The 17,913-nt window shown below is 41.7% G+C and overlaps 1 protein-coding gene across 1 annotated transcript; it reads left to right on the top strand.

The window, feature by feature from the left end:
• CTCFL (CCCTC-binding factor like) lies at window positions 1-17,691 on the top strand. Its single transcript, XM_090064091.1, has 10 exons — window positions 1-405; window positions 982-1,228; window positions 3,508-3,678; window positions 4,915-5,048; window positions 5,390-5,510; window positions 6,325-6,474; window positions 10,154-10,314; window positions 12,738-12,920; window positions 13,702-13,822; window positions 15,195-17,691. Exons 1-10 carry the CDS (start codon window positions 1-3, stop codon window positions 15,350-15,352), a joined length of 1,851 nt encoding a protein of 616 aa, XP_089920217.1. The 3' UTR covers window positions 15,353-17,691.
• Window positions 17,692-17,913: the final 222 nt, after the last annotated feature.

The raw sequence follows: 17,913 nt of genomic DNA, 5'->3' as shown, positions 1-17,913 counted from the left end.
ATGGAAGCGCCCCCCGAGCCCTTCACCCAAATCAAAGGGCCGGGCGCGTGCCCCGAGGGCGCGATGTCCCGAGTGGGCCCGGCCGGCCGGGGCGTCTCCCCGGCCCGGGCGCTGCCGCAAGGCGGGGAGGGCCCGGCGTGGGCCCCCCCTGCGGGGGAGCCTGGGGAGCAGCTGCTCACGCTGCGGCCCGTGCAGCTGCAGGCCGCGGAGGAGGCCGAGGCCGAGGCCGAGGCGGTGGGCGCGCCGCAGGACGGCCCCGCCGCGGTGGCCATCAGCCTCCAGGACGGCGTTTACACGTTTCATGACCTGGAGCTGATGCAGATCAGCGTCCTGCACGACGCGGCGCCCGGGAAGAGCAAAGACAGCAGAGCCACGGGGAAGGTCGCCGACGTGCTGCTGATTAAGGTGGAGACTCATGGCTAAGCCACGGCCCTCGCTTGCGGTCAGGGCAGGGTGATCCTGGCTGGCCCTCCGGTTGTGCTGCGAATGACTAGAAGTTGAAATAAAATGCAATAAACCCTTTCGAAAATTCCCAGTTAAGTCACAGCTACTGTTAATGGGAACTGGGCATCTAAAACCTCCCGGCAGGTTTTTAAAATCTCAGTCTATGTTTTTATAGCAACCTTTCTTTTTTGTAACTTGGGTGGTTAAGGCTGATTTCACGTGCTAATCTGCCTGTCTCAGTCAGGGTGGCAGAGAGCACGTGGAAAAATCTGACCCCGACTCTAGGATCTGAACAGTACAAAAGTGTTGGCTCTCCCATCTGATCTGATTCCTGCTGAAGTTTATGTCAGAAATTATATTGATTCAGTAGGCCCAGACTCAAAACCCAGAGGCATCATATAACAAATAACTACTGGAAATCAGATTTAATTAGTGGGTAGTGTATTGCTCTGTAGTCAGTGCAGAAAGCCTGTGCTGTTTTGAGACTGCTTTTGCTTGATTGAATTGTTAAGGCTCTCTCCTTTGTGTTTAAACCAGATTGATAGAAGTAAAGAGGTGCTTGCAGTTGAAGGGAGGGTTCACCAGGCACCCACAGCTGAGGAGGTGAGAGGAAGCAAACTTCCTGCTGTCGAGGGGGAAGAAATCCAGAGCTGTAAAACCGACGACGGTGTATCAGCATCACACCAGGAATATAAAGAGGAAGATGTGACTCCATCAGAAGAAGCAGATATAAAGTATACAGAGACTTTCAGAGCTCAAACAAATGCACTTCAGCAGAAGAAAGGTAAAAAACTGACTACACAGTACTTGTCATTTATAGTTAGAAAACAGGTGGGAATTTTATAAGAAACTTTCACGCTGTACTTGGATTTAGTTTAAGGTAAGAGCTAATGTTTTGCTGAATAATGGCAGGAGGAGTAAGTCTTTTGGACTAGCTAATAAAGGTGTTTTAATTAATCTAATGTCACTATGCAGGATTTTAGGAGATGCATTGTGCAGGTTAGTGTACCAGTCATCTGCACTTCAAGTAGCTGGCGGTTAAAAACAAAGCAAACAGGAACAAAAACCTGGCTCCATAGTTAAGGTTATCCTGAGTTTCCAGCTTCAGTGGTGGGGAGCAAATGCCCCTAAGCAGGACGATTTACAGGTGTCGGAGCCACTCTTCCAAACACACGGTGTCAGGGCCGGGACAATTGGAAATGGCTCCTTTCTTACCACATTTTTCAACTCCCTGATTCAAAGGTCACAAACTTCCCATTATAGTTACGGCTTTAGAAAAGTACAGCCCAAGAGTAGGGTCATTTTTCTTTTGGGGAGAGGTGGAAAATACAAAAAACCCATTCCTTAGGAGCGATCTAGAAACTCTCGATCTCCCCAGAGAACTGCAGTCCCTGAGGCTCCTTTCTCGGCCCTCCTGTTCACCCAGCTGTGACCTATCTCTTCCCCTGCTCTAGCACACCACCCCCCTTACCCTGTTTTGCTTTTATCTGTGTGTTTCTCGCAACCCAGCTTTACTGGGTCGTGATAAACCTGTACTGCAAAGTCCAGCGTTTGATAGAAATGTGAACCCTAAGAGAAGCAGTGTCTCTAAAAGTGACAAATCGCATGTATTAAGTCTGTGTCTCAGGCCTTATGGGAGCCAAAAGAAGATGCAGCAATGTTATTAATGTTAGAGACAATATGGGGTCTAGAAGAGGAGAGGAAAAAGTTGAGTGACAAAGCTCGTTGCTGGGCTAGTGAGGCTTTTTCTCTTTGTTGTGCTCATCCAGTGACTTTCCAGCTGTGCCACAGTTGACCAGATTTTAGCAGGAAATTGCAGAGGATGTTGAGAGCGAGCCCAAATATCAGGGGTTGGTAGAGGTGAGAAAGCACCGTGGTAATAGGCATTTGGAGGGGAAGCTGAGCAGAAGAAATAAAAAATAAACAACAGGTATGAGGGCTGCAAAAATATGTTGCAGGAGAGAGAGGCGGACAGGGCAAGTGGCCTGGTACAAGTCGAAGGAGAGTCTGGAAAAACTGGGTGTGCACAACTGAGTAGCGAGAGCGTGTTAGTAGAGGTGAGGCGTCGGAGTGCATCTGTGTTTTGTGATGCCTGGGAATTAAAGCAGAAGTTTGTAAAATTGCTAATGCTTCTTTAACTGCGAACCTCCACGCTCCGCAGCTGCATGGACCTGAGATGTGCTTGAGCAGCCCCTGCTGCAAGAGCTGGCACTTCTCCCTGGGAAGCGTAACGTCTCTGTAGGAGCACATGAATTCTGTTCTCTTTTGTGGAATATGGAAATACTTGTCCCGGTCAACATGGCAAGACCGTTAGAAAGCATCTGCACCTGGGGCCTGAGATGAGGGCTCTTTAGATAGCTTATTGTTTCCTATTTGACAGCTCTGAAGTTGCTTGAAATCTGAAAATGCTCCATGTTTTCTCTAAATTTATCTCCGACAGAAATAACTACTTTCTGTTTTGTGAATCTGCACATTGTATAATCTGGAGAGGAGTATGGTATTTGATTGTTTAAAAGATCAACAGTGCACAGCACTTGCATTACTGGAATTCAAACAATAGATTCAAAGAGGCTTTAGACTGTAATCGTTTTTTATGTATACTATTTGCTTTCTGACCCATGAAAAGGCAGAGAATTTACAATTAATCTGTCATTTTTCGGCCTTCAAACAAGCATTGTTAATATTGGCTAATAAAGCTGATGTCAAGGGGAATACTTCACAGGAGGCACGCATCTAGATGAACATATGAGCAAAGAGAAGGGAGCATTTCCATTGAAAGATAGAGTAGAAATCAGGCCTACTGGGATTTTGTTCCTAACTGTACCACAGACTCACCCTACTACAAATTGGTTGATATTTTGCAACGGGCCTAACAGTTCCTGTCCAACTGCCTTAATTTGTGCGGAGTACTTAGAAGTTGTCTTATAAAAAGCCCTGTAAAACTGCAGAGTATTTTTATTTCATTTGGGACTGGGGGGCTGTGATGAAACTGAAGAACCAAAAATGAAAATCATTGTTTTAGAGCTCGTCTAACCTGATGTGTGTGTGTGTGTGTTGTTACAGAAGAAAAGGAGACTTTCAGCTGTGTTCTTTGCACGTTCACCTCTCTCCGAATGTCGAGCCTTAACCGCCACATGAAAATCCATTCTGATGAAAAACCCCACCTGTGCCATCTCTGCCTAAGGGCTTTCCGTACCGTTACTCTCCTGCGTAACCACATGAACACACATACAGGTAGATGCTGTGTGCAAACTATCTTCCTTTTGCTTGGTGTCTGTTGTATCCGGCTGGCCTTCCAAAACAGTGGTTCTCAAATTTTTCTTTCGTGCAGCACTTGAAAATTGCTGAGGGTTTTGGTGGACCACTTAGCAGACCACTTAATAAACTTTTTTTTTATTCTACAAATCAAAGTGCACAACTCAGATTTGAATATCAGTAGTCTTACCTTACAAGTACAGATATTCTTGATTGTTCCACAACCTTTCTGCGGGCCACCTAATGGAGCTGGCGGACCAGTGGTGGTCTGCAGACCACCGTGTGAGACCCTCCCTTCCAAATGATTGCAAGAGCCATATTCTGGCATCAGTCTGCACTCACAACTCCCACTAGTTTCCTTGGAAGCTGTGTGTATGTGGGATGTTGAAAGAGCACGGCCTATTGACGTATATCCCATTTGTGTGGGAAAAAATGGATTTTAAGCAAGGAACCATTTTCAAACTAAAATCTCTCATTCCTGTATGTGTGACCTGGTCTGTCTTCTTGAATGTTTGTTGACCTGTCTCTTCCTTTCTTCATATTTAAAATGGGTAAGTCGCAGTTCACAGGATCGTAGAAAGTTAGGGTTGGAAGGGACCTCAGGAGGTCATCTAGTTCGGATTAAATGATTCGAAGCAGGACCATCCCTGACTAGATCATCCCAGCAAGGTGTTGTCTATCCGGGTCTTAAAAACCTCCAAGGATGGAGCTGCCACCCCCTCTCTGGGTGACCTGTTCCAGTGTTTTACTACCCTCCTAGTGAGAAAATTCTTCCTAATAGCCAACCGAAACTTCTCTTGGTGCAATTTGAGCCCGTTGCTCCTTGTTCTGTCATCTGCCCCCACTGAGAACAGACCAGCTCCATCCTCTTTCAAACCCCCCTTCAAGTAGGTGAAGGCTGCTATTAAATCCCCCCTCAGTCTCCTCTTCTCTAGACTAAATAAGCCCAGTTCCCTCTGTCTTTCCTCATAAGTCACGTTCCCCAGCCCCCAAACCATTTTTGACACCCTCCACCAGACTCTCCAATTTGTCCACATTCTTTCTGTAGTTTTAATAAAAGAAGTATTTTGAGACTTACGAGCTTATCTTCTGTATAAGTTAAAATATCAACGTTACAGTACTGACTTTAATACTGTATCAATGTGTAAGTGCTGATTTACTGTAGACAAATGATTTGCCTTTCAGTATAGTTCTAAAAATGGTATATTCTTGCAGGGACCAGGCCATATAAATGCAGTGACTGTGACATGGCATTTGTGACCAGCGGTGAGCTTGCACGACACAGGCGTTATAAGCATACTCTAGAAAAGCCCTTTAAGTGCACACTGTGTAAATACTGTAGTGTAGAAGTAAGTGCAGTCCTCCTGTGTCTTTGAGCAGTATGTGTATGTTTCCAAGAGAAAGGCCCTAATCTGCTGGGAGCTCAGTGGGTTTTTACACAAATAGGTAAAAGTGGTTAACCACTGAAAAAAAGGTTTCCCTTTTTTTCCTGTTGCTTGTGTGGATCTTCCACAAAGCAGCAGGAGGGAGAAAGGGAAGGAGAACTGTGGCCACTAAAATTGGGAGGGTGACTCGGGGACGAGTGTTAATATTTGAAATCACCGCTAATTTGTTTGGTGAAGTGGAGCAGGGTTTCAGTTGAGCATCGCTATGATAAAAGGGGCATTTCACTAATGATTTTTATTTTCAGGCAAGCAAATTGAAGCGGCACATCCGCTCACACACAGGAGAGCGTCCTTACCACTGTTCTCTCTGTAGTTATGCTAGTAAGGATACCTATAAGCTGAAAAGACACATGATAACTCATTCAGGTAAGTCTTTGTCATGTCACAATGAATCCTATCTATTTTATGCTAGGATAGCTTTTTAATAGGACTCATTCCAGCCTCTCAAACTTGTTGCAACTTTGCGTGGCCGTTTTTTCTCTTCCATAGAGATTTGTTATCGTACTAAAAATATGAAAAAAGTGCTGTTTTAAAACTGTTGGGATTTTTTTCAGAGCTGTTTTTAAGAATTTGGGCAATAAATGATTGTAATAGTTTGTTTGTCTGGTTTTTTTAAGCCGAGATGTTTTCGTATGGGAAGTATGTTTAGCATCTGCTTGGGTGTCCTTGGCTCCGTGGACCAAGTTTTCAGTTGTGTACTACATTTAGTGACTTTTACACAGCGCATCTGACAGCCCGGAGGATTAAAAAAAGAAGGTCATTCCAAAACATAGGCCTTATTGTGGCTTCCCTGTAAAGACCTGAAGATTAGAAAATATGCTAGAGGGCAGGACTGAGTTCTGATCAGTGTTGGTGTTATTGCATTTTCCTTTATTCATCATAGTAAACAGCATGAGAGAGGAATGAATTCAAAATTAATACATTACTAAAACAGCTATGCCAATGGCCCTGCACCATTATTAGTTCTTCCTGCAGCTTCTCTTGGCCAAGACTGTTTGCCAGAATCACCTGGGAGCTAGTTTTGACTTCAGGTGTGATGTTAGTAAGATTCTGCAGAGGCACAGGGGTTCATGTTGCTGGATCATGGCTGTTGGCACCTGTAGGATGCTGAATACATATATATGCACACACGTAACTGCTAAATATATATTAATTTGCAACCCTTCTTGCTCTCCTGTAGGTGAAAAACCCTATCAGTGTTATGTTTGTCAGGCAAGATTCACCCAAAGTGGCACCATGAAAATCCACATATTGCAGAAGCATAGTGAAAATGTGCCGAGACATCAGTGTCCGCGTTGTGAGACAGTTATTGCAAGGAAAAGTGACTTACGTGAGTTTGGACTTAAGAAAGAAACAATCAGTGTGAAATCCATAGGGAATTAGCGGTAACGTTAATGTCACGTTCTTACAGTTCGTTCTGCTATCAGAACTGTAATACTTTGACTGAGCGTCTATCATTAACTGAAGTATTTCCCAGAAAAAGAATTCACTTATTTCATTAGGTAACTCTCTCTTGCTTAAGAGGTGTGGTGCCATCTAGCGGGTGAAGTATATTGGTACGTTTATGATGCTGAACTGTAGAGATGATGTTAATTTGTAACACTTAACCTGCAACATTACCCGTCATGTTTTAAGAATCAGTTCTCTACAAGGGTAGAGGTAGGTAACGTAGTCATTAAGGGTGTTCATAGACATGCTGTGGGGACAGGGGGGCACTTGAGTTAGCGCAGCTCTGAGAGCCATGCTGATTTAAAGCGCCAGAGCATCACATGTATGCTGAAAAGTGGCAGTGGGGTGCTTTGAACTAAAGCTCCTCGAATGAGCAAAACAAGAACGAAATCATGCATGTTTTGCAAGACTCTGCCAGGATCAATAGTATAGGAAAGCATATTTCTCTTGCTAGATAAACTTGTAACCGCTGTTTCATTCCTGGATGCTCGGATTAAAGCGTTATGTGCAGTCTAGACAGATCCATCATATTTCAACTCAGAGAAAGTTTTATTGCTAGATACTTTGATTACAGAATTGCACGCAGTTCAACCATATATAAAACTGACAACTTTTTGTTCTGTCTGAGTAATGCTGGAGTCCGCTCAAGTGCGGTAATTTCCACGCTCCAGCAGACTTGATTCCAGCACGTCAGAGCAGCCTCCCTACACGTGTAGAGAAGCCCTAAGTACTGTTCAGCACTCAGTTTCCCCGTACCGCTTCTACAGCCCCTGAGTCTGTGCTTCTCCCAGTCTGGGGTGTAAAATAAAAAAGGATGCGTTAGTCTGGGTTTGAGCTGGAGATGTAAAGATCAGCTTTTACTCTGGCACTTGTGTCTGTCCTTGACCATTTTTGTCTAATTTTACTTGAGAATTTCTGAGTGCATTGCCATGGATCTTGAAATGGCACATAGAGTCAGTCACATTCATAATCAATCATTAAGATGCCCGTTAAGTGTTAAACTTGTGTTTGTATCTCTTTAAGAGACAGTAAAGCTGCTTACAGTTGTAAAAAACCAAATTAAACGGTGCTTTACTTTAAACTCGGTGTACCCCCGCGCCAAGCCCACTGCATGCCCAGAAGAGGCATCACATTAGTTTGACTCAGCTTGCCCAATGTCTGTATAGATTGGGCGTTTCAGCGGGGCTTTTTTGGCATTTTTATCTAATAGCTGCTGTTAGATAAAAGTGCCAAAAAAGCCCTGCTGAAGCACATGATCTATACAGATGCTGTGGAGCCAGGTCCAGCTAATGTGTTGCCTCTTCTGGTAAAGCATGTTGTTTTATTTTTTCACATCTTCAGCAACCTAAGTGTACTGTACTGCATTTCCCCCCAGACTTTAACTACTACTAAATTCCTTTAAGCCAGGGGTTTCAAACTTACACAGCCACCCTGGCTGGTTCTGAACTGTGGGGCCCTGTGTGGGTCAGATCCAGACCCACCTGGGGTGGTGGGGAACCAGTGGCAGCTGCGGGAGAAGAAGCAGTATGGAGCTGCAGGGAGTTACTGCAGACTTGCTCGTTCTTCGCTGCCACCAGGTACCTGTAATGGGCCTCTGTGCCCTAGATTTTGGCAAACAGCCCCATCCTCCTGAATTCCAGCCCATGGGCCAGATCCAGCCAGTGGTCCATATGCATGACAGCCGTGCTTTAAACTGATGAATTATTTTCCGGTTTTCTAATATGCGTGTGACAAGTCAGATGATAGTACACAATGAATAGAAATGACCTCTAACTTCTTAGCTCTTTTTTCCAAGAAGCAGAAAGTGAGCCATTATATTTCAAACATAAATCATTCTGGTTTAGATGCATAAATTCTGTATGCCGCTCATGGATTTTCTCCTTCATCTCTTAGTAATATGGTTATGGTAATGGTGTATGTACAGGTTTATACTTAATATAAGGGAAAATTGTCTGTCATGCAGACCAAAATTGTTCCAATTTATACAAACCAACATGATTTTGTGAGAATTATGATTATACTAACTCTGTAAATTACTCTGCATCTGAAAAAGTACTTCATTCACATACCAATAAAGGTATCAGAATTCATATTTTTCACCTCTAATTTGATGTGGTTTTCCTAGAAATATGAACATCTCAGCAAAATAAGGTTTCATTAGCAAATCACTATACTATAAATAAAATTTATTTGTGATGAATAAGTTGGTATAATTGGTAATTACCAGCAGAAGCTCTACAGAAAGGCCAAGATTTTCAAAGCTGGGAGTCTAATGTTGGGGTGGTAACTGCATATTTAGGTACCAGGTAGTGTCTCTCTGCTCAGGTGGTTAATACCCCACAGCTCTTTTTAAGGTTAGTACTGTTTGGGTCTTTTTGCAAAATGCCATAGACTCATCATCAAAATGTTGTGTACATAGACATAATTTGACAGGTTCCCAGTGTTTGTGCATGTTGAATTGAGTAGTAGGGGGGCAAGTTTTAACAGGTAGTTAGGTACCCAAACATCCAGCCATAGACCTAGTGATCTGCTCAAATACACTTAAGCAGCGAATACACTCCCAGTGAAATCAATTAAATACCCATGTATTAAACTAGAAACAGAATAGATATTCAGTGTGGAATGACTTGATTTTATCTTTTTTCAAAGAATGTCCCCTAGCAAATGCCAGTTGATCAGCAAAAGACCCCACATGTCTGCAGGTACCAAGTTACAATAAACATCACCTGGTGCTAGATTTACAAAGGAGCTTAGGTGTGCAACAACGGGCATGGACACAAGTGACATTCTGTCATGCAGTCGGCCCCCTGAAGCGCTCTACAGGCGTGCACAGCTGCAGAGCACTTTAAAAGGGCCGGATGCCACAACAGTCTGAACCTCATTACGTGAGGGTTCAGATGAAGGTGCCCTAAAGCAGAGTGCTTTCATTGACTTGTGTCAGCACACACCAAGAGTAGGGCAGCCCAGCCCTGCTCCCAGCACTGTCTTCAGAATGGGTGGAGGGGAAGGCAGCAGAGGGAGCTCCAATCTGGGGCTTGCCAAAACTTCCCTGGAGAGTGAGGCAGAGGGACTGGAGGCCTCCCTCCACCCTCTGTTGGGTCCAGGGTATCAGTGTAACTCGTGGCACTCCATGAGTTGCAACGGGGAGCTGCATGTTTGTCAGCACCCAGTGAAAACAGATGCCTGTTAGAATTTTTAAAAACACATGGGCAGCCTAAATGCTTATTTTTGGTTCAAATCAGTAGGACTTAGGCATGCAGTCTGTTTAAACACTTTGTTGAACCCCACTAGGTGCCTTTCAGCATCTTTAGGTGCTTTTGTTTTTGTGGAAAATTTGGCCTTTGTGCCTCTTCTCCCATCTCCTGTTACGTGGTTTTTGACACATAAGTTGGTGCCAATAGTTGTGGTTTCAGCTCCTCTAAAGGAAGCATGAGAGATTCTTTTTGTATTTTCTTCTGGGCCTGTGCATAGTGCAGCACTTTCCCCGACACAGAATTCAAAAAAAAATGTATGTTCACTTATCCAAGTCCTGAACATAAAGGTCTCCAAAACTGTTTTAGGTGTCCACTTACGAAACCTGCATTCCCATCTGGCTGTGGCCTTGAAGTGCAGTTACTGTGAAGCAGTCTTCCACGAGCGCTACGCTCTCATTCAGCACAAGAAAACGCACAGAAACGAGAAGAAATTCAAATGTGATCAGTGCAGCTATGCGTGCAAGCAGGTATTCAAATTAATTGGGATGGGATTGTTTATTCATTTGATGCTTTCCTGAGGTTGGTTGGCTTTGAGGATGTATTTCCTTTGATCATCATAAAATTATTTATAATGACAATATAAGTAAAGTACTTTCAGTTATCTATGTGCAAGATAAACAGTTTGTAAATGAATGATAAAATAGTAATACAAGTCTTGTTGCTTATGATAAATCTCTCATACATTATCTATTTGGAACTACGAAGTACAACCTATCAATATTCGCTCACAGTGTAACAAAAATAAAATACTTATTCTCGTCTTGTTCATAGCATTCAGCAAGTACATACAAAATAATTTCAAACTAGACTGAAACATCTAAAAAAGAAATGTGTGCTATTTAGCATTGCATGATTTAGACACTATGAGGAAAGATTGGGAATTAGGGTATAGAAGGAATTGGGTATAGAATATTGTATTCTTTGCCCAGTTCATTTTCAGTATTAGTGTTTGACCCCTAATCTCATCATTCACAACAAATTTCAATCTATATCTTCCTGATAAGGCCCGGAGCTTTAGAGACATATTCTGTAGCTTTGGTTATACTCTCAGCAAGACTAGGCCTCATTGGGCATCGGCCAAAACAAACCTGACTCAGTATCATTGGGAAGTGTTCTTGTATCTTTCTCTTCCACGAAATAATTTTTCTTGCATCTAAAAAAGCAAGGACTAAATCATTATGCATATTTTGCAAGACTTCCTGGATCAATAGTGTATAGGAAAGCATATTTTTCTTGCTAGATAAACTTGTAACCTTTTTTTCATTCCTGGATGCTCTCATTAAAGAGTTATGTACAGCCTAGACAGATCCATCATATTTCAACCCAGAGATATAGTTTTACTGCTAGATACTCCGATTACAGAATTGCACGCTGTTCAACTATATATAAAAATGACACATTTTTGTTCTATTGGCTTGAATTTAGGAATCTGTCATGGTTAAAGATTGAAATATGCAGGCTCTGTTCTACAGAATATTATTTGTTCATCAGTGTATTAACCCAATTAATGCCTTTACTTTAGTGGTATATGAAGTGGCATTTATATAACTAATACACGTGAACACTGTTAAAATCTTCACAGCCAAAATGAGAACCGCTTCCCCAGTGAAGATAGGTTCCAGAGCGATTTCCTGCCTAGAGTTGGTTGCAGAGACACTTTTCACTGTTCTTCTAGCTCCAACCCTTCATAGTCCTACCCAGATCCTGATGAAGCTTTGAAGCATCCAAATAGCAGCACCCAGTTGCAGACGCTACACTTCTCTAGTGCCTGAGCTATTACAGATTCCTTAGCTTCCCCCACCACCAACTGCTTATCATGGATCTGATGCTTCAGTACCTGCACAAGCTGCTATGCCAAGACCTGGTGCACCCGTTACCACATCCTGTCCACCGGTATCAAAATCTTGCTTTCCCGGCCTCTGTCAGTGCGGATCCCAAATCTGCCGGTCCTACAAACGCCAGCTCTGAGCAGGAATGCAGCTTTGTTTCTAGGTCTGCCTCCCCCTTGGGAGCAGTCTTCTCAGGAGACTTTCTGTAATTCTGAGAGTGACCGATATTCTAGCGGGGGCCTTAACTCGCCACATCTCCGACGATAAAAATAACACTTTTCAAAAGAAGGCCAAAATAATTCACTCTTGTCTTTTTTTTATGGAAAGGCTTTTTTTTTTTGATCCACCTGTTCTTCAAATCACTATGAGAAAAATAACTTGAGATAACTGACACATTTGAGAGACCTGCAATTTTTTAATATTTAAGGTAAATTGAAAAATTGAAGGAAATATAAATTAAGCGTTGGTGAGGGGCCCCCCCTTTGCCTTTGCTTTGGGCTCTGATTATTTTAGGTATCCCTGATCTCCGAGATCATGCGGTAACATCCTGGTCCTAGTCAAGTCGTTGGAGAAGAAGAATCCTGCTGTTTCGATTGCTTGCTACTTGTGCATAGTGGAGCAGATTAAGGACCATCTTTGGTGTTTTGCAACATCTTGACACTCTAAGGGTGCCTGTACACAAGCATGGAGGCTGCTCCAAAACTGTGATTACAGCACTTCGGAGCAGGCTTGATTAATTGAGCCTGCTGGAGCGTGGTAATCACCGTGCTCCAGCAGCCTCCCGCGACTCGTGCTTCAGTGTCCCCACGCTTCAGTGAAGCCTGTTTGACGAGCTTTAGTTCAAGTGCCCTCACTGCCGTTTTAAAGCGCAGGGACACAGATACACGAGAGCGCTGTGGCATGTTAATTAGACTGGCTCTCAGAGGTGCTCTAATTAAAGCACCCGCCACACACACACCTCAGGAGCATGTGTAAAAGTGTCCTAACTCTTGCCTTTGCCAGTGTATGTCACAAAGCTACCTGGAGTTCTGTTTTAAATGCACTTCTTCTCTTTGTTTTAGGAACGACATTTGGTCGTGCATAAGCGCATCCACACTGGCGAGAAGCCCTTCATTTGTCTGTGTTGCAGTAAATGTTTCCGACAGAAGCAGCTTCTGACTGTTCATTTCAGGAAATACCATGATTCTGATTTTAAACCAACAGTTTTTGAGTGTCCGAAGTGTGGCAAGAGCTACTCACGCTGGGTAAGAGTCGTCTTTTAAGGGACCCCGATGCAGATAATTTTAGTTGAGTGCTGTGTGTCACGCTGCCGTAAGGGATGGAGAGTAAGAAACAGTCTCCTGGCTGAACTGTTAACAGTTAACTCCTTGATGCCAAGTCCACAGTAATTTCTCTCCAGACCTTGAATGAAAGAGTTAAAACAGATCCAGTAATTTATGTTAAATGGGCAAGGTGTTTCATAAATTGGTACAGCACAAGTTGTGTAATGCATGTAATCTACTGGGAATAATTAAAAAAGAGAATAAGAAACAAATCCCTGATGGTAAAAAAAGGATAGACAGAAGAAATTAAGAAAATATGTGAAGTAGAAAATGTAAGGAATAGTTTTACAATATGAGTAGGAAAATAATAATCCTGTTCCTATCAGTAAAGCTTGTATCTCTGCCAGTGCAATTACCGCAGAGAATGTTGTACAAGACCTATCACTGCTGTGGGACTTGGGAATATAATTATTTCTCAAGCCTTCAGAGCAGGCTTTCCAAAATTGATATTCTGTAGGTGAAACCGTATGGTTCATGTGTGAATCCAACAAAAAAGTAATTGTTGCCCATCTTCAATATAATGATTTAAATGTAAGAGTTCATAGTAAAAAAATCTGCAGAAGTTTGATAAGTTGCCGATATGATTTAACAATGTTTCTAGTTTTCCAAAGCTTATTCTTTAAAACGTTGACATGTTTGTCTTTTTGCATTTGAAAGTGCATTAATACCAGAATCATATGTATCTGCTTTATTATCCTGACAGAGTAACATGCATAAGCATGCTGAAACCTGTGGATTTATGAGAGCAAACACTATTAGATCCAGCAAAGGAAGCAAGGGTAAAAAGAAGAGATGTAGGAGCCTAGAACATGCTAAGCAAGCAGGTAATCAGTTAAGAAGTCAGAATGTAGTTGTGTAAATTAGAATTGATGATAAAAGGCAAAAGCAATGAATTTCCTCCTGCGGTTTAATTAATGTTTCACAATGAAGCTAATTTAAGTGATAATAATGGAAGAATGTTTCAGAAACGTGTGTGTGTGTGTGTGGAGTCCCAGTCATCTGGGTGGGGGGCATTGCTCAGTTGTTTATATTGGAGCCTATGGTTCACCTATTCCCAGTCTCCCTGCCCAGATGTCACAAATGCTTTTTCTCTTTCTGTTAGGGAGGGTAGAGAGCATTACCACTAGATAAGCCACTGCAGGTTCTCCCTTGCAGAGTGTTGCGTGTGCAATTTGACAGAGTCCAGACTAAAACCCCGGAGCTGGTGAAGCCAAGTATCTCCCATTTGTGACACTTGCACTGAAGTATGGCTGGAAAGCTAATGTATCTGGGTTGGTGATAAAGTTACCATTTTAAGAGAGCTGTGATTCTGCAGGCCAAGATGGTAGCCATCACAAGAAAGCTCTGGTTCATCACATTACTGCCTTCTTCATTAGACCTTTCATTAAGCACATGTAGATGACACCTTGCTTGCTCTGTTGGCAGGCAGCTGGCTCTGATGTAGGAATAATGCCCTTGGGATACCATTTCACAACATGAAGGTTGTTAGACTGGAGCTTTTCCAGGTTTGATGAATGTGTATCTGTGTGAGTTGTCAACAGGTGGGTTTACCACTAGCAACCCACTCACTGGCAAAGCAGCAACGGTTATAGCTGAAGATTTGAGAAGTGCCTTAGTCTTAGAAATAAATGGTTGTAGTTATGTATCTGCAGTACTTAGACTTTTCTGCTGGTGTTGTCCACATGCTATATGAAAACTTCTCTGGATCTTGAGGAACTCTTGGGACTGCACTCTTCCTCTTTCCTTGCATCACTGGCCTTCCAGATATTGCATATGATCATCAGTTACCTAAAAGAATTTTAATTTGTTTGCTCTGGTTAAAAGTTGGTGTGGGGTATGTGTGTGGTTGATCGTTTGCTGCTGTTGAAAATCAATGAAGACATTAAAAACAAATCCCGTATGCCATGGATATGAGAAGTATGGTGGTATCCAGTTAAATAGGACCATAGGAAAGTGTGGCTGGAAGGGCCCTCATGAGGTCACCTAGTCCATCACCCTGCCTTTAAGACTGTCTAAAATAAAAGACATTGTGATACACTACATAAACCACCATTCCATTCTTAAATCCCGTACAATTAAAATCTTAAAATGTACAGACTTACTGCCCCTTACAAAGCACAGAATTTTTGCATAAATTCTTCTAGTATTTAATTCTTGCTGTACTGAATAATTGTGATACTTTTCTTTCCTGCCAAGCTGTTGATCAGGGATCATTCCAAGATGTTTCCATTATGAACGTGGAGGATTGTGGCACTAAGATTGTTCCTGTCACATATGACATAGAAATGACTACCCCAAGGGAGCAGAAAACAGAAATGACATGTGAAATGCTCTTCAACACGATGGACAAATAAAGCACGTTCTGGTTTCTCATTGTTGCTATTGCACAGAATAGCAGTCTGCAGCCTAGCACAAAGTTTGTAAGCGTGTTTAGGGAACCAAGCTGCACCAGGTACTAGTTTCAAGGTCCTCCTATCTTTTTTTTCTACCATGATATACTACACATCTTTGATAGAAGTTGCTAGAAAATGGTCCACTAGAGTTGCTCTATAGTCCAACATATTTGCATGAGTCTTGAGGAAAAGGCACAAACTTTCCAATTAACTGGAATTGGTTTCTGTTTCCATGTCATTGATCTTCCAGATTTATTTGCAGAATTGCCTACAGATTTTTATTCCTCAGTAGTTCTGTTCTTGTCCAGTTCAGCACTTCATCTTATTTACACATGCCTTGGTTGAACACTTCGAGAAAGGCAATATAACTCTGATGCAAGAATCACTCTGAGGATCTGAACAGAGTCTCTGACTGATGTTGTGCAGTTGGCTAAAAGCATAAATTTTTTCAAAACCTTTGAGCTGTGCTAGCCATCTGAGAACCTTGTCAAAAATGTGTTGTAGTATCGTTCTTTTTAGAGTACACTTTTAATATGCTAACTTTAAAGATGCTTCCGGTAAAGTGTAAGAGAGCCCATACAGCCAAGCCTTGGAAAGCCAAGGGCCAGCTTCCTCTTTCATGTATTTTACACAGGCGTAACTCCACTGATTTTTATTACGCTTGAGATCATATGGCAGTATGAGAGGAAGCTCATACCCCTGTGGTTTTTGATTGGTTGTTGGTACCTTACAGCTGCTTTGAGATTTTGTGCAAGAAGCTGTAATAGAGGTAAAATAGCAAATAGTTGATGTTTTATATTGTTTTGTTACCTTTTTATCGCTTGTTCTTTTTTATTGTTTGTGTGATTACAAAAATGATTTTGTACACCTGATCCAAGGCTCACTGATGTCAGTGGAGAAGCTCCCATTAAATTTTAAGTGCTGTGGATGGGGCTTCCCTAGTAAGGTATGCTTGTGTTCAGAAATGGTGGGGAGTACTTTTTAGAAAAAAAGAAAGCATTGAACACATCACTTCAATCTGTTTGTAAGAATTGCTGTTTGTATACCAGTTATACTACTTAGCCTTCACAATTGATAAATATGTTAAAATAATTAGTGATGGTACTATTGATTGTTACTGTTACTTGACTGAATATAGTTACCATTGCTGCAGTAATTAATTTTTGCTGTCATTTAAAATTACTCTTTGAAAGCATGCTCATAAAATTTTTAAATTTCTACTTTCAAAATATTAAAACCATTTCAAAATATTTTTCAGTGCTAATATTTTTGTTTTACTGTTCATTATAGCCAAGTAATGGTAGTGCCATACAAGACGGGTTATATAATGAACAGATAATTTAATCTGAATTTAAAGAGTGCTGCATGGTTGGATTTAATGAGTATTTCAAATCTTACTGGCTTTACTTATTCAAAATGCCATTGCCAGAGCTCCATTGGTTTTGTCTGAGGAGAAATGCAAAATTTGGCTCATGTTAGTTGTTTCTTGATGTATTTCTAATAATTAAATTAAAAGGCAAACATTAACACGGAGTGACATATACCATGCACAAACTGATACCCCACTTATTTTCTGCATGTAGCCAAAGACAATAAGGTTCCTCTATGAATTGTGTATTCTGTACAATACTGTACGGTAAACTGTATTTTAAGCATTCACATCTTAAGGGACTCTTAGGTGTTTTTGGTACTTTTAGGAGACAACACATAAATGTTCAGTTAGTACATTGTATTAATAATTCTGTCCTATCTTTTTGTTACGTGCTATTTATAATAAGTTTGCTTCTAAAGTTCGCAACAGCATGACTGTAAAATAGGGCCCATTCTGTGATATGCTGAGAACCTTCGATCGCTGTTGAAGCTGAAGAAGCAACGTATGGGTGTTCAGTCCTTCATAGAAGGCATCTGACACCTTGCAAGACTGGAGTATCCAGTTTTACAAGATAATGCTGTCTGAGGGCAGGACTGAAGTCCTTACATGACCCAGTACCAGTAGATACTTGGATAATGGAGCTGAGACCCTCTCCAGTTCTGTAATGTAAGTATTTTAGAGTCACTGAGTAGAAAGGGCACTTGAATTAGTTAATATTACAGGTTGGTTTTGCCCTCATTCCTTTGTAAAATGCTATATGGATCTTCCACATCCATAGTTAGCATGTTTGGGCATTTTCCCTAATGGTAATGTTTTACCCATTTCTGTTAAGCTGATAGTTGATGCTGATTACTTGAGTCTTCTAAAAAGACTTAGGTTATAGGAGTGGTTTTCTTTCTATTTCATTTTTATTATGAATGTTTGAATGATATTGGCATAATACATTTTGAAGTCATGTTGACAGTTTAGATCTGAAAATCATAGCATTTGGTTGGTTTCTTTTAATAAAAGTTGTATGTTGAAGAAACAATTTGACCATTTTCCTGTGTATAAATTGTTATTTTGATCTGCAGTAATTGCCTGTTTCCTTTTTTTTTTCCTTAGCCTACCTTGGAAAAATCAGACTGCCTACAGTAAAACAAGATCAGAA

Source organism: Crocodylus siamensis, chromosome 10, assembly GCF_052110815.1.
Source record: "Crocodylus siamensis isolate JL-2025a chromosome 10, ASM5211081v1, whole genome shotgun sequence".
In the NCBI taxonomy this organism is placed as follows: domain Eukaryota; kingdom Metazoa; phylum Chordata; order Crocodylia; family Crocodylidae; genus Crocodylus; species Crocodylus siamensis.
The sequence above is the reverse complement of the archived record's forward strand: the minus strand, read 5'-3'. Positions and strand labels throughout refer to the sequence as shown.

Bases quoted from the DNA above. Each gene is read 5' to 3' on its own strand.
- CTCFL (XM_090064091.1), top strand. From the start codon at position 1: ATGGAAGCGCCCCCCGAGCCCTTCACCCAAATCAAAGGGCCGGGCGCG. The intron at 406-981 runs GTGGAGACTCAT...TGTTTAAACCAG, and splicing joins CCGACGTGCTGCTGATTAAG to ATTGATAGAAGTAAAGAGGT. The intron at 5,511-6,324 runs GTAAGTCTTTGT...GCTCTCCTGTAG, and splicing joins ACACATGATAACTCATTCAG to GTGAAAAACCCTATCAGTGT.